Source organism: Oncorhynchus kisutch, unplaced genomic scaffold (assembly GCF_002021735.2).
Source record: "Oncorhynchus kisutch isolate 150728-3 unplaced genomic scaffold, Okis_V2 Okis04b-Okis11a_hom, whole genome shotgun sequence".
Lineage (NCBI taxonomy): Eukaryota > Metazoa > Chordata > Actinopteri > Salmoniformes > Salmonidae > Oncorhynchus > Oncorhynchus kisutch.
In genome coordinates, this window is record NW_022261981.1 from 5,512,285 (window position 1) to 5,539,986 (window position 27,702).

The window sequence follows — 27,702 nt, forward strand, 5'->3', positions numbered from 1 at the left end:
TTGCATTGAAAGTGGCTAATATTGCATTGATTCAATCACAATTCCCACAGTAAAGGGAAATGTTGATAGTGTTAACTAAGGGAGTAAACTTGACAAAAGTTGAGTGAAGTTCAATCTCATGCATCTCTGCGCAGGCTGTATGGCAGTCATGGGGAGTGGGGCGCCCGCCCACGCGCGCAGTTTAGAGGGAACATTGGTTATGGGTACGCTTGTCGTCGGCAAGTACTAGGGACTTTTTTTAGGATAAAAATAAATGGCCAAATATATACGGGAGTTGCTTACCGAAGGTGGGAGAGTAACAATGGAAGCGGAGGTGATGATTAATTATTTTGGCGTGAGTGAAGATGGAGGAAATCACCGGAATACTGTAACATCTAATGGAGATAAAAGGCCTGAAGTAGTAAATCAATATAAGCCATGGTATGATAATGCCTCATTCCTTGTTCGAGTGCGATTCATGAACAAGGATGTTTTTTTTTTGGGGGGGGGGACCCATTTATGGTCACAAAGTAGATGAAGGATGCATTGGGAGAAGTCGAGTCAGTCAGAGTGACCAGGAGTGGTGTGTTGTTGATTTCATTTGTGTAAAAAGAACAAAAGCAGAAAGCACTGTGAATGCTATGATTATTGGAGTAGGACACTGATAAGCAAGATGGCGCCGATAGAGATGGCAGCTTCGCTTGAAGTCCATATAAGCATTTCGCTACACTCGCAATAACATCTGCTACCCATGTGTATGTGACCAATAAAATGGGATTATTGGTGTCATATCTGGTGTGTCGATGGAGATTGAGGCTTCATGGTTTAAGATGAACATGCCAGGCATAGTTGATTCACGTCTCTTAACCCACACTGTGAATGGAAAGAAGGAGAAAGGGCTTTGTATTATTGATGTTTGATGAAGAAGTTCTCCCGAACCATGTAAGGCTGGGATATATGAGATATGTGGTGGGTCCTGATGTACAAAATACACTTTAATGTCGTAAATGTAAAAAAATAAAAAAAAGGCCTCTTGTCAAAGGGTTTGCAAACGGAATAGAGTCTGAGGATGCACGGTGTTGCCTTTGTGATGGGAATCACGTTCCAGGGTTCCCTGAGTGCCCTGTTAGGGTGAAGGTGGTCAAAGTAGGAAGGGCCAGGGCTGTCGAGAAGGTGTCCTGTGTAGAGGCCGTGAAAATTGTCAGAGCAGCGGGTAGAGATGATGTAGCTATGGCAGAGGATGATCTCCAACAGTCTGTGGATGTCGGTCAATTGAGAAATCCTGAAATACTAATCGTATAGAAGGTGGATTTGGTTGTGTTTATTGAGCAGGTGATTAATTGTACATGACAGAATAACAACAAAAAATTCGAAGAAATTGTGAAAGCGGCTAATAGGTTCTTAGATCTCCAGGATTTCACAGCTGACATTTCCCAGAAGGGAGCGGGATTATCCAGTGTTGACGAGTGGGAAGGATGTGGCAGTAACAGATGAGAAGAAGGCAGAGATGATGGCCAAAGCATTTGTCCAACTGCAAAGCTCTGTAAATGTGTCAGAGGATGAGGCGAGAGAGAACAAGAGAGTGCTGGATAGGAGGGAGGATGTAAAGGATGAGTTGAATGCACCATTTACCATGGCAGAGGTGAAAAGGGCAATAAGTAATGCTGGGTTAACTTCACCTAGGAAAGATGAGATGTGCAATGTTATTTTTTTTAAACCTTTATTTAACCAGGCAAGTCAGTTAAGAACAAATTCTTATTTTCAATGACGGCCTAGGAACAGTGGGTTAACTGCCTTGTTCAGGGGCAGAACGACAGATTTGTACCTTGTCAGCTCGGGGGTTTGAACTTGCAACCTTCCGGTTACTAGTCCAACGCTCTAACCACTAGGCTACCCTGCCGCCCCATGTTGGCCCATCTTAGTGATGAAGCACTGGATAAGGTATTGGTGTTGTTCAACAGAGTGTGGGAATAGGTGAAACTACCAGACAGCTGGAAGGAGCACTAGTAGTACCAATCTGGGAATAGGATAAACTACCAGACAGCTGGAAGGAGCACAAGTGGTACCAATCTGGGAATAGGAGAAACTACCAGACAGCTGGAAGGAGCACGAGTAGTACCAATCTGGGAATAGGAGAAACTACCAGACAGCTGGAAGGAGCACTAGTAGTACCAATCTGGGAATAGGAGAAACTACCAGACAGCTGGAAGGAGCACTAGTGGTACCAATCTGGGAATAGGAGAAACTACCAGACAGCTGGAAGGAGCACTAGTAGTACCAATCTGGGAATAGGAGAAACTACCAGACAGCTGGAAGGAGCACTAGTAGTACCAATCTGGGAATAGGGGAAACTACCAGACAGCTGGAAGGAGCACTAGTAGTACCAATCTGGGAATAGGAGAAACTACCAGACAGCTGGAAGGAGCACTAGTAGTACCAATCTGGGAATAGGAGAAACTACCAGACAGCTGGAAGGAGCACTAGTAGTACCAATCTGGGAATAGGAGAAACTACCAGACTGCTGGAAGGAGCACTAGTAGTACCAATCTGGGAATAGGAGAAACTACCAGACAGCTGGAAGGAGCACTAGAGGTACCAATCTGGGAATAGGAGAAACTACCAGACAGCTGGAAGGAGAACTAGTAGTACCAATCTGGGAATAGGAGAAACTACCAGACAGCTGGAAGGAGCACTAGTAGTACCAATCTGGGAATAGGAGAAACTACCAGACAGCTGGAAGGAGTACTAGTGGTACCAATCTGGGAATAGGAGAAACTACCAGACAGCTGGAAGGAGCACTAGTGGTACCAATCTGGGAATAGGAGAAACTACCAGACAGCTGGAAGGAGCACTAGTGGTACCAATCCGGAAGCCAGGGAAGGACAGGACATACTGGGTCAGCATTTGTAGTGCAGGAATGTGGGGTGGCAGTCAGGAAACGCAGTACAGATATTCTGTCAGAGCTGATGACCATACTGTTGGCCTTTCAGTGGGTGGAGGAAGACAAGCCAGACAGAGTAGTTATTTGCTCTGATTCATGTGCAGTGTTAATGAATATTCAGTCCTTTAGGTCATGTAGAAGACAAGACCTGCTGTATGAGGTGCCACAAACCCCATGGCAGGATTAAACAGATGGGAATACAGATAAGATTTACTTGGTCCCAGCCCATGTGGGGGTGGAGGGGAACGAGGCAGTTGATGTACTGGCTAAACAAGCATTTAGTAGTGGGGGATGTTAATGTTGTAGTTTCAATGAGCAAGGCAGAGGCAAAAAGCCTGATATGGACAGTGATGGTGTAGAGATAACAGGTTAAAGTCTGATATGGACAGTGCTGGTGTAGAGATAACAGGCTAAAAGCCTGATATAGACAGTGATGGTGTAGAGATGACAGGAGCAGGTTAAAAGCCTGATATGGACAGTGATGGTGTAGAGATGACAGGAGCAGGTTAAAGCCTGATATGGACAGTGATGGTGTAGAGATGACAGGCTAAAAGCCTGATTTAGACAGTGATGGTGTAGAGATGACAGGAGCAGGTTAAAAGCCTGATATGGACAGTGATGGTGTAGAGATGACAGGAGCAGGTTAAAGCCTGATATGGACAGTGATGGTGTAGAGATGACAGGCTAAAAGCCTGATTTAGACAGTGATGGTGTAGAGATGACAGGTTAAAAGCCTGATATAGACAGTGATGGTGTAGAGATGACAGGAGCAGGTTTAAAGCCTGATATGGACAGTGATGGTGTAGAGATGGCAGGTTAATAGCCTGATATGGACAGTGATGGTGTAGAGATGACAGGAGCAGTGGAATAGAGATACTAAGGGCAAGCATTTATTTCAGGAAAGTCGGGGGAGGGGAGGATGGCAGGAAGGGACAGAAAATAGCAGGCTATTTTTACAAGATTACGGGTGGGCACAGCCGGTTGAATAAGACCTTAAACGTGATGGCATCCTGTTGGATGAAAGCATCCAACAGGAAAGTGTGATTATTGCCAGGAAACAGAGACCGTGGAGCATGTATTGCTAGTGTGGGCAGTATCAGAGGGAAAGAGAGGCTGAGATCTAGTATGAGGGAGAAGGGGATACAGGAAATTAGTTTAAAGAGTGTATTGTGTAGAACATCATTAGATATAGTCTCAAATATTTTCGATTTTTTTTTTAAAGAGTAATGGGGCTGGCAGGTAAGATTTAGTTTCTCCGTCTCTGGCTCACACTCCAGTACAGTAGGTGGCGGTAATGCATCATCATGTTGGATGCCAACTGTCGATAAACCCCCACAGAAGAAGAAGAAGAAGAAGAAGAAGAAGAAGAGCTGTGACTTGGCCTCACACTTCTGTACAGTGGGTGGCGGTGATGCACCTTAAAAGTTGGATGCGATCTGCCAACCCGATCTCAAAAAAAAGAAGAAGAAAGAGTTGCTTACAAGACGTCAATGAATCAAAGAACCCTCTCGTTTCCAATGGGAACAATTGAGCCAAGCATGAGCTAGCGAGATCCTATTGGCGTGTTCTTGCACACATCTGCATTATTTCGGTTAGGGACCCACTACCCTGTGAGGTGCGCGTGTGCCCCTTCTAAAAAACGCAATTTAAAAAAAAACTTTTGCAAAGGGCAAAGTCTGCAAAACCTAGGACACTCTTTTCATAACATATAGTTTTGGGAACAAAAAACTGTATTGAGATCAAACGTTTCATCGATAAGAAAATGTGTAGAATATCGGCTAAAATCCATCTGGTTCCATCTTCTCCCGCTGCCCGCAATCGGGCTTCCTTACTACCATATATTGTACAATCCAGGTGTGCAAAACTCTTACAGATTTACCCAGAAAGACTCACAGCTGTAATCACGTCCAAATGTGATTCTAATTTGTATTGACTCAGGGATGTGAAGATTTATGTAAATGAGATATCTGTATTTTTATTTTCAATACACTTGTAAAAATGTCTTAAAACATGTTTTCATTATGGGTATTGTGTGTATAAAAAAAAAAGTTGACAAAATCAAGCGGTATGAATACTTTCTGAAGGCACTGTATGTTTGTCTGGTTGAAGCTAGTTGCAACATTGTTCATCAGGAAATTACAATTTATAGTTATAGATGTAATACTATTTTGAAAAAAAAAAGAAAAATAATCTATTCAGTACTTTCAACTACTGACATATGAAGAGGCGAGACAATCTTTGCTGAACTGAAAACATTGCAAAACACAGCTACAGGTCAAATCAAGACACTGACTGCTGTGATATTTGATACCATGTCGGCCACCGTAGAAGACGATAAACATCCAGGATTACGTTGGGAGTGCCCGGTGGTTTTCTACATCATTTGTAAACTAGAAAGATTGATAATCATCAATTCCGACGTAAGTATTTTATATGAAGATATGGGGGTACTAACAATATAGTGTTCGAATATATTTATTCTAGCTTTTAGCTAGCTTGCTAGATTTATAAGCTGAACGACACGTCTGCATGATTTAGCTGTCAAGCTCTAGCAGAAGCCAACGACACGTATCGGTAACTAGCCTAGCTAGCTACCATTAGCTAACTAAAGAAACTGGTTGAACCAGGGATGGTTTATAGCTAATAGCTCAACCAGCATGAACTACCTATCTATTTATAGAAAATATACATTACGGCGAAGAAAAGCCGTTGTCAGACGTGTATTACTAGCTAACCAAATTATTTATGTTAGCTAGCTCAACGTTTTCTCATCACCCAGCAGCTCTCCATCTAACGGCTCGCTTCCTTCTCGTGTTGTTGATTCATGAGACGTGATTGAAATTGATTCTTCTAACGTTTAGTAAATTGTTTCAGCTTATTAACCATCCCGACATGTTACGTAGCTAGCTACTGTGACGCCCTACGATATGTTGTTTTGATTATTCAGAAACTTAACGTTTGCTAGTTAGCTGTAGGTAGGTGGGTTCATAGTGTTTAGAAATCGGCTATCCCCATATGACGTCCATTACTGCCCAATGCAATGCGCTTACCTTGGGTTTATTCCTTACGTCTTGCAACGGAAACTTTGTACCGTTTACGAAGTCAACTGAGACAGACCTACCTGAGTTTTTCAGATAGAATCTCTCATTTTCGTTGCAAAACTTTTTCAGTTTGGAGGAAACGTTTTGCAACAGAATTTGCGTAATGAATACACTCAAGGGTTCATAACGTATGTTTAATATGACAAAACTTTGTTCAACCTAGCCAAAATATTTCGAAATGTTTTTGGCTATGCTCAACGTTTTAGTCAATGGAAACGGTGCTGAAGAGAAGAACGGTGGCTCAGAGGGCTATTGTGTATGGTTGGCTGCACAATATTGTGCGATTAGCTACAAATGGTCACACTGGTGATTTATGTATCTCAATGTGTCACACCCATATTGATCAGGGTACACCCACCAAACAGAAGCAAACAGACCTCAAAAGTTGTTGAAGAATGCTGCACACGTTGAACTGAACTGAATGCACCCCAGTATTGAAACGTAATTAAAAGTGCTTGTTTTCCATTTTTTTTAGGACTTTGATAGAGGCATCCTAGCCCAATAGAGGAAAGATGAGGCTGAAAGAGATCCAGAGGACCGCTCATCCAGCATGGAGCCCTGCCCCCCACCACCCTATCTGCCTGGCTTTAGGTAGGGCACAAATGTTACCTGTATCAGGCCTGTCCATACCTGTCCTACACTAACTCTAACCCTTCTACCTAATCTTAGGTAGGGTATAACTGTTACCTGTATCAGGCCTGTCCATACCTGTCCTACACTAACTCTAACCCTTCTACCTAATCTTAGGTAGGGTATAACTGTTACCTGTATCAGGCCTGTCCATACCTGTCCTACACTAACTCTAACCCTTCTACCTAATCTTAGGTAGGGTATAACTGTTACCTGTATCAGGCCTGTCCATACCTGTCCTACACTAACTCTAACCCTTCTACCTAATCTTAGGTAGGGTATAACTGTTACCTGTATCAGGCCTGTCCATACCTGTCCTACACTAACTCTAACCCTTCTACCTAATCTTAGGTAGGGTATAACTGTTTTATGTATCAGGACTGTCATGCACTTATACAGTAGATAGTTCCAGATGTTTAGGCATTCTTGCCAGTATCCTCCCAGATCTGTTTATATTATCTAGCCAACTTGCCTAACTTGGCAAGCATGCATAAACAGACTTGGGAGCAAGCTTCTAAAAATCAGGAGTTGTGTAACTGATGATAACAGGCTTCACTTTTAATTCTGAATAAATATACTTCTTGAGTTCTTGTGATTTATTCGATTTCTTTGTTGGTCTGTTATTTGTTGTTGTTGAGGAACAGGCACGTCAGCTCAGCAGCTGGATGCGTCATTCAACACCACTGCCGCCTTGGAAATATTCCAGGTGGATTTTGCCGATCCTTCCCTGGGCATGAAGCTCAAGGGGTCCCTACCTACTTCTAACAGGTAAGCAACAACAATGACCTGCTAACCCAATACTATACGAGTTATCAAGTTAATATATTATTCTATCAATACATACGATTCAACCTATAACATTTTCATTTTTGACATCTGTGCCTTAGGCTCCATAGTCTGGTGTGGGTAAACTTTGGAGCAGGAGAAGACGGTTTGGGAGGGAGACTGATTGGAGGCAGTGATAATGGCACGGTAACGGTGTATAGCCCAGAAGCCATCGTAACATCAGGGGCAGAGGCAATAATAGGACAGTCTGACAAACACACTGGGCCTGTCAGAGCACTAGACTTCAACCCCTTTCAGGTAATGCTGGTAGCAGCCAGTCAAGGCTTTGGCCCATTTCTCACTTGTACTTTGACCTGCAATTTAAAATGGCTACTAAATTACATTAAATTAAGCTTTTAATATGAACACTTAAAGGATATGTTCAATCCAATGTTCTGTATCATATTCCTCACCTGTATTTTTTCTCTCATTTGAATGTTCTCTCTCTCTCACACTCACACACACAGAGTAATCTGTTGGCGTCAGGTGCAAACGATTCAGAGATCTACATCTGGGATTTGAACAATTTCAGCAATCCAATGACACCCGGTACGAAGTCACAGGTAAATGTCTCTGGGGGGAAGTTTGTCCCGTTCTCTTCTATTTCCATTCAACTTCTTCTCTAAATCAAAATGGTGGGTAATTCCAGGTGATTTAAATCCCTGGAATGAGTCTTAATTTAATTTTGAACCATTTTCTCCATGTTTTCCCCTCTTTGTAGCTTTGTGAGGTAAGCGTGAAAGCCTGTGTGTGTGTGTGTGTGTGTGTGTGTGTGTGTGGTTGTTGTATGGTGTGTGTGTGGTTGTTGTATGGTGTGTGGTTGTTGTCTGGTGTGTGGTGGCTTTAACATGTGTGGGCTGATGGGAAGGTTAAATAACCTAACACTTCCCCCTATCAAGATATTACTGAAGTCTCAGAGGAATAGCCTGTGACGGTAGTCTTCCACAGTGTTGGGAATTTTGGCTTTGTTTTTTGATGTTTTGTTAATCTCTAAAATGTGTGCCGTAATATTCTCCACTCAATAATTCCTGTTACAAATCTATATTTGTAACAGTGCTGTTCCTTCTCTCCCCATCCACCTAGCCTCCTGAAGATATCAGTGTAGTGTCGTGGAACAGACAGGTGCAACACATCCTGGCCTCTGCAAACCCCAGTGGGAAAGCAGTGGTCTGGGACCTGAGGAAGAATGAGCCCATCATCAAGATTAGTGACCACAGCAACAGGGTGAGTACAGTAGACTAGTGAGTACAGTAGACTAGTGAGTACAGTAGATTGGTGACCACAGCAACAGGGTGAGTACAGTAGACTAGTGAGTACAGTAGATTGGTGACCACAGCAACCGGGTGGGTAGAGTAGACTAGTGAGTACAGTAGACTAGTGAGTACAGTAGATTGGTGACCACAGCAACAGGGTGAGTACAGTAGACTAGTGAGTACAGTAGATTGGTGACCACAGCAACCGGGTGGGTAGAGTAGACTAGTGAGTACAGTAGATTAGTGACCACAGCAACAGGGTGAGTATGGTCTGGTGTGTTGTTGTAGATGCTCTGGTGTGTTGTAGATGCACTGTTCAGGGATGCTCTGGTCTGATGTAGTGTGGTGTTGTAGATGCACTGTTTAGGGATTCTCTGGTCTGATGTAGTGTGGTGTTGTAGATGCACTGTTCAGGGATGCTCTGGTCTGATGTTGTGTTATAGATGCACTGTTCAGGGATGCTCTGGTGTGTTGTAGATGCACTGTTTAGGGTTTCTCTGGTCTGATGTTGTGTTGTAGATGCACTGTTTAGGGATGCTCTGGTCTGATGTAGTGTTGTAGATGCCCTGGTCTGATGTAGTGTTGTGTTGTAGATGCACTGTTCAGGGATGCTCTGGCACCCTGAGGTGGCCACCCAGTTGGTCCTGGCCTCAGAAGATGACCGCATGCCAGTCATTCAGATGTGGGACCTGCGCTTTGCCACGTCCCCTCTCAAAGTTCTGGAGAACCACACAAGGTGAGCCTCTGGGACATTGTGCCACACATCACTTTAACTGGGATTGTTATGTGTGATGATGATGGTGATGATATGGTCTGTTATGGCAGGTGGAGCTAAGTACTTCATGTTTCTAGCTCCAACAGTGCAGTCATATCTCACCATAGTAATGCACATAATCAAACATCATTATTTTTTATTATTTTTATACGTTGGTGTTGTGCCACTTTAATTGTCTGTATGTCGTTGGTTGTGTTTTTATTGGTGTTGTATGTGCTACGTGGTTCTATTGGTGTTGTATGTGCTACGTGGTTCTATTGGTGTTGTATGTGCTACGTGGTTCTATTGGTGTTGTATGTGCTACGTGGTTCTATTGGTGTTGTATGTGCTACGTGGTTCTATTGGTGTTGTATGTGCTACGTGGTTCTATTGGTGTTGTATGTGCTACGTGGTTCTATTGGTGTTGTATGTGCTACGTGGTTCTATTGGTGTTGTATGTGCTACGTGGTTCTATTGGTGTTGTATGTGCTACGTGGTTCTATTGGTGTTGTATGTGCTACGTGGTTCTATTGGTGTTGTATGTGCTACGTGGTTCTATTGGTGTTGTATGTGCTACGTGGTTCAATTGGTGTTGTATGTGCTACGTGGTTCTATTGGTGTTGTATGTGCTACGTGGTTCTATTGGTGTTGTATGTGCTACGTGGTTCTATTGGTGTTGTATGTGCTACGTGGTTCTATTGGTGTTGTATGTGCTACGTGGTTCTATTGGTGTTGTATGTGCTACGTGGTTCTATTGGTGTTGTATGTGCTACGTGGTTCTATTGGTGTTGTATGTGCTACGTGGTTCTATTGGTGTTGTATGTGCTACGTGGTTCTATTGGTGTTGTATGTGCTACGTGGTTCTATTGGTGTTGTATGTGCTACGTGGTTCTATTGGTGTTGTATGTGCTACGTGGTTCTATTGGTGTTGTATGTGCTACGTGGTTCTATTGGTGTTGTATGTGCTACGTGGTTCTATTGGTGTTGTATGTGCTACGTGGTTCAATCACATTTTCCTTTTTTTTATGGATTAATAAAATACAATGAGTTCTTCTAGCTCGGTGGCTGTTGTTGTTTCATAGTTGAAGTTAAAAGAGAGAGCCTCGACCGTCGGTGATGAAGGTGTTTGTCCTCCTCAGGGGACTTCTGTCCATAGCGTGGAGCCAAGCAGACCCAGAGCTGTTGCTCAGTAGTGCTAAAGACAACAGGATCCTCTGCTGGAACCCAAACACTGGAGAGGTACCTGCTTTTCTGCTCTGTTCTATAGGCCTCATGGTGTCATGTGGTGCATATGGCCTCCCATCACAAGGTCCCCGCCATCTTTCCCTGCCCAGGGCTTCCTCAGATGCCTCTGTTGTCTAGGTGATCTGTTTCTACAATGTCGTGGTGATCCAATCTCTCTCTCTCCTGTCTCTCTAGGTGATCTATGAATTACCAACGACCAATCAGTGGTGCTTTGACATTCAGTGGTGTCCCAGGAACCCAGCGCTGCTGTCGGCGGCCTCGTTTGACGGCTGGATCAGTGTGTACAGCGTGATGGGAGGAAGCCTGGAGGCCCAGCAGCAGAGCAGGGCTGATCAGGTAGAGAGCCTCCATCTGTCTTACAGCTCTATCTGTGACCCATGTCTGTTTACTGTCTAAAGGAAACCACCCACAATCCAGTGTTGCCACTGGGAGTCGTTCTGGATAAGAATGTCTGCTAAATGCTAAAACGTCAAAGGCTTCCTGTTTCCTATGTAGTGCACTACTTCTGACCAGGGGACAAAAGTAGTGCACTATTTATGGAATCGATATGATTGTAGTAACATTTTGGCGTAGTCAGGTGTCTATCCTGGTATGGTTGTAGACCTCATTTGGGCGGAAGCGTAGCCTAGTGGTTAGAGTGTTGGACTAGTAACTGAAAGGTTGCAAGTTCGAATCCCCGAACAAATCTGTACAAATCTGTCGTTCTGCCCCTGAACAAGGCAGTTAACCCACTGTTCCTAGACCAGTTAACCCACTGTTCCTAGACCAGTTAACCCACTGTTCCTAGACCAGTTAACCCACTGTTCCTAGACCAGTTAACCCACTGTTCCTAGACCAGTTAACCCACTGTTCCTAGACCAGTTAACCCACTGTTCCTAGACCAGTTAACCCACTGTTCCTAGACCAGTTAACCCACTGTTCCTAGACCAGCTAACCCACTGTTCCTAGACCAGTTAACCCACTGTTCCCAGACCAGTTAACCCACTGTTCCCAGACCAGTTAACCCACTGTTCCCAGACCAGTTAACCCACTGTTCCCAGACCAGTTAACCCACTGTTCCCAGACCAGGTAACCCACTGTTCCTAGACCAGTTAACCCACTGTTCCTAGACCAGTTAACCCACTGTTCCTAGACCAGGTAACCCACTGTTCCTAGACCAGTTAACCCACTGTTCCCAGACCAGTTAACCCACTGTTCCCAGACCAGTTAACCCACTGTTCCCAGACCAGTTAACCCACTGTTCCTAGACCAGTTAACCCACTGTTCCTAGACCAGTTAACCCACTGTTCCTAGACCAGTTAACCCACTGTTCCTAGACCAGTTAACCCACTGTTCCTAGACCAGTTAACCCACTGTTCCTAGACCAGTTAACCCACTGTTCCTAGACCAGTTAACCCACTGTTCCTAGACCAGGTAACCCACTGTTCCTAGACCAGGTAACCCACTGTTCCTAGACCAGCTAACCCACTGTTCCTAGACCAGCTAACCCACTGTTCCCAGACCAGTTAACCCACTGTTCCCAGACCAGTTAACCCACTGTTCCTAGACCAGTTAACCCACTGTTCCCAGACCAGTTAACCCACTGTTCCTAGGCCGTCATTGAAAATACGAATTTGTTCTTAACTGACTTGCAGAGTTAAATAAAGTTAAAAATATAATAATAATTTAAAGACCTCTGCTCATTTATCTTTCCTTTTATATAATATTTAGATTGGAATGCAGTCTTTCTGTGGTACTTTCCCACAGATCTCCTCGTCCTTTGACACTATGGATCCGTTTGGGACAGGCCAGGTGCTGCCCCCTCTGCAAGTTCCCCAACCCACCCCTCAGACCACCCTCGTCGCTCCGCTGAAGAAGCCCCCCAAGTGGGTTCGTAGGCCCGTAGGAGCCTCATTCGCTGTAAGTGCAATGTACTTGACCTTTTTTTAATACACACTTTTTTTGTATTTCAGAAGGTAAATAACATCAGTGAATGCCTATTGTGAGGAACCCCAATATGTTTAAGCAGTAAGGCATGACAACCCGTGGATTATGGTGGAAACATGCGGTTAAAGTCTATTCTTAGGCATGACAACCCGTGGATAATGGTGGAAAACACACGGTTAAAGTCTATTCTTAGGCATGACAACCCGTGGATTATGGTGGAAACACACGGTTAAAGTCTATTCTTAGGCATGACAACCTGTGGATTATGGTGGAAACATGCGGTTAAAGTCTATTCTTAGGCATGACAACCTGCGGATTATGGTGGAAACATGCGGTTAAAGTCTATTCTTAGGAATGACGTAAAGTGCTACTCTTTGGTCACGCTCTACTCTTAAAGGGACAATAAGTGCTTATGACAAGTCTTACAATGTATTATAACTGCATCATAGTAATAGTACCCCCCCCCCCCCCCCCCATCCTCTTCTCCTTGTAGTTTGGTGGGAAGCTGATCACCTTTGAGAGTCCTAAGGCTCCAGTCCAGAGCCCACAGCCCGTCCCTGTCCCCAGGCAGGTGTTTGTGAGCCAGGTCACCACGGAAACAGAGCTCCTTCAACGTTCCAGAGAGCTGCAGGCTGCTCTGCAATCTGGATCCTTGTCAGACTACTGCCAGGCCAAGATCCACAAGGCCCCCACAGACTCTGAACAGGACATATGGAGGTTTCTCCTGGTAGGTGTTATCACACTGCACAGTGGCACGAAAGGTTCATTTTAAAGGAATAATGGACGATTTTGGCAATTAAGCAACTTTTCTACATACCCCAGGGTCAAACAATGTAACATTATAGAGACAGTGTGACATTTTTGTCATTTAATCCCTTTTCTACTCACCCAGAGTCATATGATCTCATGGATACCATTTTTTGCCTCTGCATGTGGTTTTGAAGGTAGTTTCGGAAGCCATTGCTAACTAGCGTTAGCACAATGACTGGAAGTCTCCTGGAACTGTTAGCATGCTAAAATTAGTATCCATGAATTGATCTGACCCTCGTTAAGTAGAAAAGTTGCTTCATTGCCAAAATGTTTTTAAAAAAGTCCAGTTATCTGTGACATCTGTGTCCCTGTCTGTCCTTCTGACTGGACAGTAGTAGGACTCACAGAACACCTATGGAGATGGCGCATTTCCATGAACAGTAGGCTTCTCTGTACAATGTATTTGGATAGAAAGGCACTCAGGAGCCAAGACCGACATATGATGAACACCAAGTTCTGCAAGTGTTGTTTAGGTTTCTAATGTTGTCCACCTCCTGATGTTTGCAGGTCAACTTTGAAGATGAAGCCCGGGTCAAATTCCTGAGACTTTTGGGTTTCAGCAAAGAGGATTTAGAGAGGAAGATATCCACCTGCTTGGGGAAGAACCTGCAGCCTAACGGACACGGAGTGGATGCCAACGATCTGGCTGAGAAGATACAGCTGCTCTCTACTCAGGTCAGTCCAGGAACAAACCTCTTCATAGCCCATTCTCTTTTATAGTAGTCCTACTTCTCGTCTAGACTGCAGTTCTTCCACCGTCCACTAGAGGGCAGTGACTAGTTTCCGAAGTGATATGTGGTCTCTGTTCATAACAACATGAATCCTGTCACCTTTTTTATATTATTATCACCACCAACCTTCCATAAAAGTACGTTGTCCTCGTTTCGTTTCCAGAGGTCAGAAGAATCCGGGGATGAGGTTGACTCCACCAAGACTCCGGGTTCATCCTCGCCCTCTGACTTTTTCAGTCAGATCCCACCACAACCACAAGACAAGGAGAAGAAGATCAGCTTCCCGATCCCTGTCTCAGCAGGTACTGCTAGTCTTCTGTTCAGTATCCCAGCAGTAGGATGTAACTTCAGCTCTCTCTTCCTGTGAAATCTAAACAGTACGGACTGGTTTCCCGGACACATAACAAATAGAATGTTCAACGTAAAACCTTCTTTTTTTGTCTTAATATGAATCTGTTGTCCTGGTAACTGGCCCTGTGTATGACTGTAACTCTCCCGTATCTCATTCAGTTGCTTTATGCTCCTGTTGTATTAGATGCAGATGGTCTGATCAGCCAGGCTCTGCTGGTGGGAAACTTTGAGGGAGCGGTGGATCTGTGTCTGAACGAGGGGCGCTACGCTGAGGCCATCCTGCTGGCGATCAGTGGAGGACAGGAGCTACTGCAGAAGACCCAGCAGACATACCTGGACGAGCAGAGGAACAGCATCTCTATGGTAAGACAGGGGGGACCAGCATCTCTATGGTAAGACGGGGGGGGGGACATACCTGGACGAGCAGAGGAACAGCATCTCTATGGTAAGACGGGGGGGGGCATACCTGGACGAGCAGAGGAACAGCATCTCTATGGTAAGACAGGGGACATACCTGGACGAGCAGAGGAACAGCATCTCTATGGTAAGACGGGGGGGGACATACCTGGACGAGCAGAGGAACAGCATCTCTATGGTAAGACGGGGGGGGGGGGGGCATACCTGGACGAGCAGAGGAACAGCATCTCTATGGTAAGACAGGGGACATACCTGGACGAGCAGAGGAACAGCATCTCTATGGTAAGACAGGGGGGACCAGCATCTCTATGGTAAGACAGGGGGACATTTGGGACTTACCCTCACGGCTATTTTGATTTATATCATATTTGTATGACTTGATTACTAGCTAGCAAAGTTACTTTAGTTCAGAATATAGTTATTTTATATCAACAGTGCAAAATAATCTGATTTTACTGAGTCCGCATGAATACATACAACCTGGTTAAGTTTACTATCGACCGTCCTCAGCTGATCTCATCCGTGGTGACCCAGAACTGGGGAGACATCGTGCAGAGCTGTGCCTTGGAGAACTGGAAGGAGGCTCTCGCTGCTCTCCTAACCTACGCTCACCCCAAAGAGTTTGCTCATCTGTGTGGTAAGAACAAGATGTTGAGGATCGTAAACAAAGGCATCAGTAAACCCCGGCTTGCTTTTACCTTGAGTTCAGCACTTATTTCTGCAAGTCACTAGAAATCTATTTCAGAAAAGAGACCTGATTGTACCTGATGGTCTCTTCTACTTCCTGTTCCTAACCCCTCCCTCCCTTTCTCCTGGTAGGACTATAACTGATCTCTCTGCTGTGTAGCTCTTCTGCTTCCTGTTCCTAACCCCTCCCTCCCTTTCTCCTAGTAGGACTATAACTGATCTCTGTTACATCTTCTATCTAACCTCTCCTCCTCTCTCTCCCTCTCCTCCTTGCTCTCCCACCCTCTCCTGGTACTGTAGAGACCCTGGGGTCGCGTCTGGAGGGGGAGAGGACAGAGAAACGCTGTCTGCAGGCATGTCTCTGTTACATTTGCTCTGGGAACATTGAGAAACTAGTGGAATGCTGGGCCCTGCAGAGGGACTGCTCATCTCCCCTGGTTTTAGAGGTAAGAAATCTTTTTTTAATTTTTATATCTATCTATATATTTATCCTTAATTTAACCATGGAAGTCACTTTTCCAAGTGAACCCAAGCGTTATGATGATGTGATCTGATAACTGGCCACAGATACCATCTGTATTGACGTGGTAGTAACCAGATGGTAACATTATGTCGTCTGTGTGATTGACCTCCAGGACTTGGTAGAGAAGATGATGGTTCTGCGTAAGTCTGTGGAGCGTCTGAGGAACAGCGAGGTGGCTGTACAGAGTCCTATCCTGGCTGACAAGCTGACTCACTACGCTGGTCTCCTAGCTTCACAAGGCAGCCTGGCTACAGCCCTGTCCTACCTGCCAGACACCTCAGACCAGGTAAACACAACCTCCCACTCCTCTTCAGATACCTTATCAACCAGGACGTGTTTTAAATGTGTCCTCGTGTTCCAAAGACACTGTGTTTTCTCTCTCCTGGATCGTGTTCAGACCTGCAGTTTAATATGTAAGTTGTGCTTCGTTGATCTTGCCTGGTGAAAGAGAACTTAATGTTGTTGTCGTCCAGAAAGTTTTTTTTTTTCCTACCATCTGTTACTCCAGAGGGCTGTACTGCAGAGCAGGATCAATGAGTTAGCCAGCTTACTTTGATAAACAACCAGAAATTACTACACATTTTCTGGTTCATTAACAAAGCTAAACATCCATGTGTTCTTGGCTGTTGAGTCAATAAAACCATGCCTAAAATATTATTATTTATTATTATTATTATTATTGTGGTTTTTTTGATAAGCTTGAAATGGGCAAGTTAGCCTGCTAACTCCCTGGTTTATAGTTTACCCCCTCAGGCAGGCTGACGCATCAAACTGTTTGGTTTCCAGTACTATTTATAACTGTGTTGTTCTGTGGTGTTTGTCTTCCTGCAGGCTTGCATCATGATGATGAGAGACCGGCTGTTCCACGCCCAGGGAGAGGGAGGAGCTGCAGGGGGGCAACAGCCCCCACCGTTCCCTTACAACAGAGTCAGGGTGACTGGCGGCGACCCTGCCCCTGCTCAGGCCCCTGCTGCCCCCGTCCAAGCACAACCACCAACACAGACACCGGTATTTAGGAATGAATGCATTTTATTTGACACTTTTGCCTCAGCTTTGAGAATGCAACAATAAACACACACAAAAATGATTGAGGATTATAAAACACAAAGTAAACAGATCTATTTCCATTGATTTATACATCGATGAATCTAATCTCCACTTGAAGATATCATAGCAGTTGCTAGAGTTCATGTTGTGAAACATCAGCTTGGTATATTGTTATTCTCTCGTGTGTGTTTCTGTGGCTGCGTTCCAGTCTACTGTTGAAGTAGTTCACTATAAAGGGAATAAGGCACCGGCTGTGTGTAAATGATGTTCCTCTCCAGGGGCCCTACCAGCCTCCTCTTCCTGTGATGTCAGTGGGTGGCCAGCCTCCTCCTCCTGTGATGTCAGTGGTTGGCCAGCCTCCTATGACGACAGTCTTCACTCCTCAAGCTGCTGCTCTCTCCAGAGGGCCACCTCCTCCTTCCTATGGCGGTCTGCCACCCTCCTCCCCTGCTCCTCCACCTAGTGGGCTGCCACGTACAGGACTACGGCCAGCCTACCCTCAACATCCTGCCACTGCCCCAGGTAGGCACTCTCCCTCCGTCCAGGGCCGTGTTCAGCAGGTTCTGTCTGGAACTGACCCTGTGTGTAGTATGCTTACTGACTTCATCTTGTTGTTTTTCTATCCTGTGTTTTTGTTCTACCGTGTTATTTTTAGTGCTACATTTGATATTGATTGTTGTATTGTTGGGTTTTGAGCTTGTAAGAAAGGCATTTCACTGTATCAAATCAAATTTATTTATAAAGCCCTTCGTACATCAGCTGATATCTCAAAGTGCTGTACAGAAACCCAACCTAAAACCCCAAACAGCAAACAATGCAGGTGTAGAAGCACTGTACTTGTGTATGTGACATTGAAACGTGTTTGTTCTACATAATATATTTCTATCTGAACGTAATATACAAGCTGTGCCCTGCTGAACCAGGTACTACTCTGTCACCTGCCAGACACTACTCCAGACTGGTCTTGATGTAACATGTCTGTCTCCTGTCTGCTCAGGGTTCTCTCCACTCCAGCCATTCCAGCCACAACAGCATCCCATGTCTGCAGGACTAGGTGGCCCCGGCCTCTCTGCCTTCCCTCCAGGACCTGCTATGCCAGGCTCCAGCCTATCTGGACCCCCCCTGCCTCCGTTCTCTGCCCCTGGCGGCCTCCCCACCATGCCCAGCCCAGGGCCACCTCCGTCAGGCTTCACCCCCACCTCGCTCCCTTCAGGCCCCATGCCACCCAGCTACCAGCAGCCTGGGGCCCCTGTCGGCATGTACCCACCAGGGGGGTCTCACCTCCACAGCCAGGGCCCACCTGCAGGTCCCCCTTCTGGGCCGTACCCACCCCTGGGACCTGGGTACCCACAAGGAGGTCCTGGAGCCCCGGCCGTCAAGTCCTTCTCTGCTCCGTCGGTTGCTCCTCCTCCTACAGGTACTGACCATGATGCAATTCATGTGTTGCGTCCCAAATGCCATCCTATGCCTGGTATAGTGCACTACTGTTGACCTGGGATCGTACGGTCAGTAGGACCCTACTGTTGACCTGGGATCGTACTGTCAGTAGGACCCTACTGTTGACCTGGGATCGTACGGTCAGTAGGACCCTACTGTTGACCTGGGATCGTACGGTCAGTAGGACCCTACTGTTGACCTGGGATCGTACGGTCAGTAGGACCCTACTGTTGACCTGGGATCGTACGGTCAGTAGGACCCTACTGTTGACCTGGGATCGTACGGTCAGTAGGACCCTACTGTTGACCTGGGATCGTACGGTCAGTAGGACCCTACTGTTGACCTGGGATCGTACGGTCAGTAGGACCCTACTGTTGACCTGGGATCGTACGGTCAGTAGGACCCTACTGTTGACCTGGGATCGTACGGTCAGTAGGACCCTACTGTTGACCTGGGATCGTACGGTCAGTAGGACCCTACTGTTGACCTGGGATCGTACGGTCAGTAGGACCCTACTGTTGACCTGGGATCGTACGGTCAGTAGGACCCTACTGTTGACCTGGGATCGTACGGTCAGTAGGACCCTACTGTTGACCTGGGATCGTACCGTCAGTAGGACCCTACCGTTGACCTGGGATCGTACCGTCAGTAGGACCCTACCGTTGACCGGGGATCGTACCGTCAGTAGGACCCTACCGTTGACCTGGGATCGTACCGTCAGTAGGACCCTACCGTTGACCTGGGATCGTACCGTCGGTAGGACCCTACTGTTGACTTGGGATCGTACCGTCGGTAGGACCCTACTGTTGACCGGGGATCGTACCGTCGGTAGGACCCTACTGTTGACCGGGGATCGTACCGTCGGTAGGACCCTACTGTTGACCGGGGATCGTACCGTCGGTAGGACCCTACTGTTGACCGGGGATCGTACCGTCGGTAGGACCCTACTGTTGACCGGGGATCGTACCGTCGGTAGGACCCTACTGTTGACCGGGGATCGTACCGTCGGTAGGACCCTACTGTTGACCGGGGATCGTACCGTCGGTAGGACCCTACTGTTGACCGGGGATCGTACTATAAAGGGAATGGGGTGTAATTTGGGACACAGGCCTGTAACACCACTGTTTATCTGTTATGATAGTATCTTTAATCATATCTTTATTCATTTATGCTTAAACAAGAATCCACCATTCCTTCTTTAACACTTGTCTCTTTTATAAATACTAAATCATGTGTAGTGAGATTGGAGACGTGAATAACGTTAATTTATAAATGCTTCTGATTGAGCTGTCCCCCTTGTTTAACTTTCAGGGTACTTCCCTTGGCTGAGTACTCCCCTTGTTGACGATGATGAAGGTGACAGTGAGAGTGACAGACAGGGATAGGTTTGGATGTGGTGGGATAAGACTGTTAATGCAGACAGGGATAGGTTTGGATGTGGTGGGATAAGACTGTTAATGCAGACAGGGATAGGTTTGGATGTGGTGGGATAAGACTGTTAATGCAGACAGGTTTATGGTGGGATAAGACTAATGCAGACAGGGTTATGGTGGGATAAGACTGTTAATGCAGACAGGGATAGGTTTAGATATGGTGGGATAAGACTAATGCAGACAGGGTTATGGTGGGATAAGACTGTTAATGCAGACAGGGGTATATGGTGGGATAAGACTGTTGATGCAGACAGGGATAGGCTTGGATATGGTGTGATAAGACTTAATACAGACAGGGCTAGGTTTAGATATGGTGGGATAAGACAGGGCTAGGTTTAGATGTGGTGGGATAAGACAGGGCTAGGTTTAGATGTGGTGGGATAAGACAGGGCTAGGTTTAGATGTGGTGGGATAAGACAGGGCTAGGTTTAGATGTGGTGGGATAAGACAGGGCTAGGTTTAGATGTGGTGGGATAAGACAGGGCTAGGTTTAGATGTGGTGGGATAAGACAGGGCTAGGTTTAGATGTGGTGGGATAAGACAGGGCTAGGTTTAGATGTGGTGGGATAAGACTGGGCTAGGTTTAGATGTGGTGGGATAAGACTGGGCTAGGTTTAGATGTGGTGGGATAAGACAGGGCTAGGTTTAGATGTGGTGGGATAAGACTGGGCTAGGTTTAGATATGGTGGGATAAGACTGTGTTAATGCAGACATGTAGAAAGGTGTTTGCTTGTGCCGTCACATGATTTTACAGGAACGTGTTAAGCCGGTCTTTGATTTATAACAAACAATGTAACAATGTAGTGAAATAATCCATGCTAAATCACTGGTGTTGGTGATTTACATTTACTAATTTAATACCGAAATATCTGTTTTAAGTTTATATTTGAGTACTAAAAAAATGTAAATTTACCACAGTATTAGGCTATGCCAAGTAGTGAAGATAATGCAACAACAATAATGTGTTATTGTCAGTCAGTGTGTCCAATCTAACTGCACTGTGATGCTGCCTGGCCGTGGCCTGCTGTCTGATGAAGTGACCTGCTGCCTGGCCGTGGCCTGCTGTCTGTTGAAGTGACTTGCTGCCTGGCCGTGGCCTGCTGTCTGTTGAAGTGACCTGTTTGTTGCTACTCAAGTGGAAATACCTTTTTTGTTTTTCAGAGTTGAAAGTGATTTTTAAGACTAATTTATCCTCCTAAGAGATTGAGAAATAACCCTGCTCAACTTAATGTTCCAGAACTTTCCATGGATCTCCAGGGCTCTTGGCTTTGGCTGTTGTCTGGATTCTTAAAAAGCATCAGGTATCTTGTGGCTGACTATTCATCTTTCACTATCTATAGGACAAGATGGCTGGAATGACCCACCAGCAGTACGAGGGGGTTCTAGGAAGAAAAAGGTATCTCCTCTGGATAAATGACCTTCATACCGGATTCCCCATCCTCTCTGATAACCTGGACTAGCTCAGACTGGAGAAATGTGGACCAGTTCCAATTTGTCCAACCCAGTCCAGGACCAGTAGACCATCTTGGAAATGTTAATAGCTACAATCTTAGTTGTATGTAAACCAGTAATCAGTGAATCTATGTTCTCCAGATGTTGTAGACGGTCTTGGCTATTTCAGTATCACGTGTTTAAACATGCAGTAAGATGTTAGCTTCACTGAATACTGGTTAACATACAGCTATGTTCTCCAGATGTTGTAGACGGTCTTGGCTATTTCAGTATCACGTGTTTAAACATGCAGTAAGATCTTAGCTTCACTGAATACTGGTTAACATACAGCTATGTTCTCCAGATGTTGTAGACGGTCTTGGCTATTTCAGTATCACGTGTTCTAAACATGCAGTAAGATCTTAGCTGTATGTTAACCAGTATAAGGTGAAGCTTTTATGTCTGTAATAAACATGCTAGTGTGTGAATCTGTGTTCTGTCCACGTCTCAGGTTGTCCCAGACAACTACACCCCTCCGGCTCCCATCACCGCCCCTGTTATGGGGGGTTTCCCCATGGAGGGCCATCATCATCAGCCCCAAGGACAGCAGGGCCACGACCCCAGCCACACGCAGCAGTTCCCCCCAGGGGCCCCTCAGGAGCCCAACGTACAGGTCCGTGACAACCTCGTCTGTGTTTCTCCATGCCAGTTCTGGAGCCAGAATACAGTGGGATTTCTGGTAGCATGAGACTAGTGCCAACCTAACCCAGTACCATTTACTTTCTTATTAAAGGCCTGGCAGCCTGACCTCTAACCCCTAAAGTCGGGATGCCATTTACTTTCTTATTAAAGGCCTGGCAGGCCGACCTCTAACCCCTAAATTCAGGCTACCATTTACTTTCTGGTCGGCCTGCCAGGCCGACCTCTAACCCCTAAAGTCAGGCTACCAGTTACTTATAGGTAGTCAGATCTCTAACCCCTAAAGTCAGGCTACCAGTTAGTTATAGGCAGGCCGACCTCTAACCCCTGTGTGTCCCTTCAGCTCCTCCAGGCGCTGCCGGCTGAGAGGGTGGAGCAGAGAGAGATCCCTACAGAGCACATGGTCCTCAAGCAGACCTTCGACAGCCTGGTTCAACGCTGCCAGCTAGCCGCACAAGACCCAGTAAGTCTTTACACAAGACGGCAGTATCGGCTCTTGTGATTCAAAAGACAGAATTTCTACCCGCCTATCTGCATAAGACACACAGAGCCATTCTGAAGGTGCTGCTGTTCGAGTCTGACGTCCTAATATTCAATATATTTATTTATTTTCCTCAGCAAACAAAAAGGAAACTTGAGGATGCATCGAAACGCCTTGGGTACCTGTATGACAAGCTGAGAGAGCAAACGGTGAGAACACAGAGCAGATACTCTACCACAGGGCCCCAGCCTTAGAGGTCACAAATCTGCTGTTTCAAAACACACACCTTCAAAAAAAAATCATCTGTGTTTTTTAAAACATTTCACCTGCGTTTTTTATATTGAAAGTCGGCTGTTTTTTTTTTTTTTTTGCTACAATAAAGTGATCAGGGACATGTAGCTATAGTTTTCCTTCACAGAAAATACATTAGTGCAACACGTTCTGGCAGAAAATAGCTTCGTTTTCATCAGATGACAACAGAAGTGGAACGCCATTTGCCTGGCAGCCACACAAGTAAATGAGTTTACAATTAAAAAGCACTGTCTTTTTTTTTTTTCAAAAACGATGCATGGCCATCATATATTTCTGTTTAGCATAGAGACAATGTAGCCAGCTACATTTCCCAATGTTTTGCTTGAAGTTAATCTGGTATTTTACCAGAGAAAAGTTGGCTACACGGAAAAGTAGCTACACATCAGTCAGAACGCTATCTGCTGATAGAATGATGGAGAACAGTAGCTACACATCAGTCAGAGTGCTGTCTGCTGATAGAATGGAGAACAGTAGCTACACATCAGTCAGAGTGCTATCTGCTGATAGAATGATGGAGAACAGTAGCTACACATCAGTCAGAGTGCTGTCTGCTGATAGAATGATGGAGAACAGTAGCTACACATCAGTCAGAGTGCTGTCTGCTGATAGAATGATGGAGAACAGTAGCTACACATCAGTCAGAGCGCTATCTGCTGATAGACTGCCGTTCCTGAAGTCTCATCCGAGTGGAGAAGTGCAACTGAAGCACAAAATTAGTCTGATGCAGAGCAGAAATTACAATAACAAGCATTTTAGATTTGCTGTACAAAACACAGCAAGATATTTCTTTTTTTTCTACAATTCTGTATTAACGCGACTCCTGTACCATGATGTCAGTTAGTTCTCATTTTAATCCAGTCAAGTTATTCCACTACATAACAGACCCAGTCATGGTGCTCCACTCCATAACAGACCCAGTCATGGTGCTCCACTCCATAACAGACCCAGTCATGGTGCTCCACTCCATAACAGACCCAGTCATGGTGCTCCACTCCATAACAGACCCAGTCATGGTGCTCCACTCCATAACAGACCCAGTCATGGTGCTCCACTCCATAACAGACCCAGTCATGGTGCTCCACTCCATAACAGACCCAGTCATGGTGCTCCACTCCATAACAGACCCAGTCATGGTGCTCCACTCCATAACAGACCCAGTCATGGTGCTCCACTCCATAACAGACCCAGTCATGGTGCTCCACTCCATAACAGACCCAGTCATGGTGCTCCACTCCATAACAGACCCAGTCATGGTGCTCTACTCCATAACAGACCCAGTCAAGTTGCTCCACTCCATAACAGACCCAGTCATGGTGCTCCACTCCATAACAGACCCAGTCATGGTGCTCCACTCCATAACAGACCCAGTCATGGTGCTCCACTCCATAACAGACCCAGTCATGTTGCTCCACTCCATAACAGACCCAGTCATGGTGCTCTACTACATAACAGACCCAGTCAAGTTGCTCCACTACATTACAGACCCAAAGGAAATGTGTACATGCCTATAGTAACTTTAAATTCTCCCCTCATCCTGTAGCTGTCTAACAACATCCTGGGGGGTTTACATGAGATCAGCCGCTGTGTGGCGGGCCAGAACTACCAGCGTGGCCTAGAGGTCCACACTGCTGTGGTCACCAGCAGCAACTTCAGCGAGATCCAAGCCTTCATGCCCATCCTCAAAGTGGTCATGACCATCGCCAACAAGCTGGGCGTCTGACCACTGATCCCACACCAAGGCAGGCTTCTAGAATAAACCTGATTTCCTATAATGCTCTACTTTTGACCAGACCCTATGGGCTCTTTACGGGCCCCGTGGGCCCTATGATTTATGAGGGCCCCGAGGGGTCTATGAGGGGCCCCCGAGGGCTCTTGTCAAAAGTAGTGCTCTATATAGGGAGTAGAGTGCCATTTGGAACACTCAAAAACACACCAAGATAAAAACAGCCTTCAGTGTTATCATATGGATGGATCACAATGTTATAGATTACATATTTATTTCTTTTTCAGCTGTTGAAATGTGCTTTGATAAAGAGAACATGATTGCAGATGTGTGGTTTTCGCTTGACTAAAGCCGACTCATTGAAAAGGTTTCAGACTTGGCTGATGACGAGAGGTTCTCTCTGAGAAGACGAGTCACTGTGGTGGTTATCAACAGCAAAACACCCAATAGTATTAAAGAAGTTGAGTCCTTTTAGCTTTTCGATGGGAAGATACCGGATGTTAAATATTAAAGAGGTGGGGGTTACTGGTGTGGGAGGATTGTAAGATAGTTGAGGATTTTAATGTCATATGTTTGAGAGTGGAGAAAGATACGCAAATGTCTCTGAACAATGTGGGCTTGGATTCTCTGGCTGTCAGTAGTTCTTAACATGGTAACACATCCAACTAAGGGAAGACTTTGGAGAGCGAGGTTGTTTTTGTCCACCTTCCTACCTCATCTTTCCTTAACAAACCACACAACGTCCAGCTGATTTTTACAATAGTTAGGAAGAGTGAATGAGTTATATACACTTTTGTAATGCATACTGTACCACAGCGCTGAAATTGTTACTTTTTTCACTGACAGACCAGTGTGTTCTAGAGACCAGTGTGTTCTAGAGACCAGTGTGTTCTAGAGACCAGTGTGTTCTAGAGACCAGTGTGTTCTAGAGACCAGTGTGTTCTAGAGACCAGTGTGTTCTAGAGACCAGTGTGTTCTAGAGACCAGTGTGTTCTAGAGACCAGTGTGTTCTAGAGACCAGTGTGCTCTAGAGACCAGTGTGCTCTAGAGACCAGTGTGCTCTAGAGACCAGTGTGCTCTAGAGACCAGTGTGCTTTAGAGACCAGTGTGCCATCTCTTACTTTGTTTTACATTTTCAGGCCAAAGCACTGCAACGACTAGCTCTGATCCAGGGTGTTATGTGCAGCTTGTTGACTCAGAGCTGTGTCAGAGCCTGCACATTACACCCTGGTCCAGAGCTATGCAACAACAGAATGTCATTGGATGATTCTTGTGGAGTTGCTGGATGTTTTTATAGTCAGTCCGCGTTAGTCACTATAGAGCGGCCCGCTGCTGTCAGCTAGCTTGTGTGATTGAGATACTGTATGAGAACTGTGTGTGTCCTGGTTGTTGGCTTCGCCCCCTGTTTATAGTGTGCTGGCTTCTGTTGTGTATAAACTGTAATGAGCACACCAATGTAAACAGCTTCGACGTGGTTACACTTGACATTTCATGCTGATTGAAGAACGTGGCAGTTATCGACTGAAATATGAATTATGGCAAAGAAACCCATGAATAAATCTCTTGAAATATTTTTGTGAATTGTAAGTGGTGCGTAAGCTACACTCCCCCTATTTTTTTGTTGTCAAGGTTGACGATTTCCCTGTTTAATAATTAATTCATATTTCCCCATTTTTAATCATGAATTAGTAATTCCCTGTGTTTAAGGAATTAGACACTTCTTATGTGACTTGTTGCATCCTATATTTAGTTTCTAATTGTGCGTAGCCATAGAAACGACCTTCCCACGCCACCTTGTTCTTTTTCAGGAGGGGGGGGGGGGGGGGGGGGGTTGTGCACACCAAAGCTAATCCATTCTAGTGTTTTGTTCTCATTGGGAGTGGTCTATGCTTACGTATGTACTTAATATTAGTCAAGATCTAATGTGCTAAATCAAATGTTTGAGAGCTGGAGCAGTGGAAATGTGTTCTCTAGAGTGATGAATCACGCTTCACCATCTGGCAGTCCGACAAACGCATCTGAGTTTGGCGGATGCCAGGAGTACGCTACCTGTCCTACTGCATAGTGCCAACTGTAAAGTTTGGTGGAGGAGGTATAATAGTCTGGGGCTGTTTTTCATGGTTCGGGCAAGGCCCCTTAGTTCCAGTGAAGGGAAATCTTAATGCTACAGCATACAATGACATTCTAGACAATTCTGTGCTTCCAACTTTGTGGCAACAGTTTGGGGAAGGCCCTTTCCTGTTTCAGCATGATAACAAAGCCCCTATGCATAAAGCGAGGTCCATACAGAAATCGTTTGTCGAGATCGGTGTGGAGGAACTTGATTGGCCTGCACAGAGCCCTGACCTCAACTCCATCAAACACCTTTGAGAAAAATTGGAACGCCGACTGGGTGCCAGGCCTATTCGCCCAACATCAGTGTCAGACCTCACTAATGCTTTTGTGGCTGAATGGAAGCATGTCCCCGTATTAATATTCCAACATCTAGTGGAAAGCCTTCCCAGACGAGTGGAGGCTGTTATAGCAGCAAAGGAGGGACCTACTCCATATTAATGCCCATTATTTTGGAATGAGATGTTCAACAAGCGAGTGTCCACATACTTTTGGTCATGTAATTTACTATCTGATGTGCTATGTTACACCCTGTTGTGTATTGGTTTAGTTCTGTACTATAGGTTGGTTGAAGAGATGTCAGTCAGTTAAACAGGTTGGCCAGAGAGAGCAAACAGAGAACATCATGTGGCAACAGAAGGCATTGAAGTACCTCACCCAGTGCTCATTATTTGTTGCACAAATCCATTGATGCTTACATTGCCATCCTTTGCTGTATATATTTTTGTTTTGAAATAAATAAATAATTCAGACTTGTATAAATAAGGAAGTGTCAATGTTTAATGCAGAAAGTGTATAAAGGGATTTATGATTGTGTAAGGTTGATTCCTCAGCAGAGTAGGCTGATGTACATG

The 27,702-nt window shown here is 45.4% G+C and overlaps 1 protein-coding gene across 5 annotated transcripts; it reads left to right on the forward strand.

The window, feature by feature from the left end:
• Positions 1–5,208: 5,208 nt before the first annotated feature.
• On the forward strand, positions 5,209–27,606 carry LOC109878113 (protein transport protein Sec31A-like). Of its 5 annotated transcripts, XM_031812987.1 has the most exons (27): positions 5,209–5,340; positions 6,497–6,612; positions 7,296–7,419; positions 7,539–7,734; positions 7,944–8,039; positions 8,198–8,206; positions 8,560–8,700; positions 9,323–9,465; positions 10,623–10,722; positions 10,903–11,064; positions 12,475–12,627; positions 13,148–13,381; positions 13,972–14,139; positions 14,359–14,497; positions 14,731–14,909; positions 15,474–15,600; positions 15,951–16,096; positions 16,286–16,459; positions 17,005–17,181; positions 17,499–17,742; positions 18,218–18,637; positions 19,969–20,013; positions 21,431–21,486; positions 22,033–22,194; positions 22,564–22,683; positions 22,839–22,910; positions 24,554–27,606. In XM_031812987.1, exons 2-27 carry the CDS (start codon positions 6,534–6,536, stop codon positions 24,731–24,733), a joined length of 3,846 nt encoding a protein of 1,281 aa, XP_031668847.1. In that variant the 5' UTR covers positions 5,209–5,340; positions 6,497–6,533; the 3' UTR covers positions 24,734–27,606. The 5 variants fall into 5 exon arrangements, with proteins under 5 accessions (XP_031668847.1, XP_031668849.1, XP_031668848.1 ...); XM_031812989.1 differs by lacking the exon at positions 19,969–20,013; XM_031812988.1 differs by lacking the exon at positions 8,198–8,206.
• Positions 27,607–27,702: the final 96 nt, after the last annotated feature.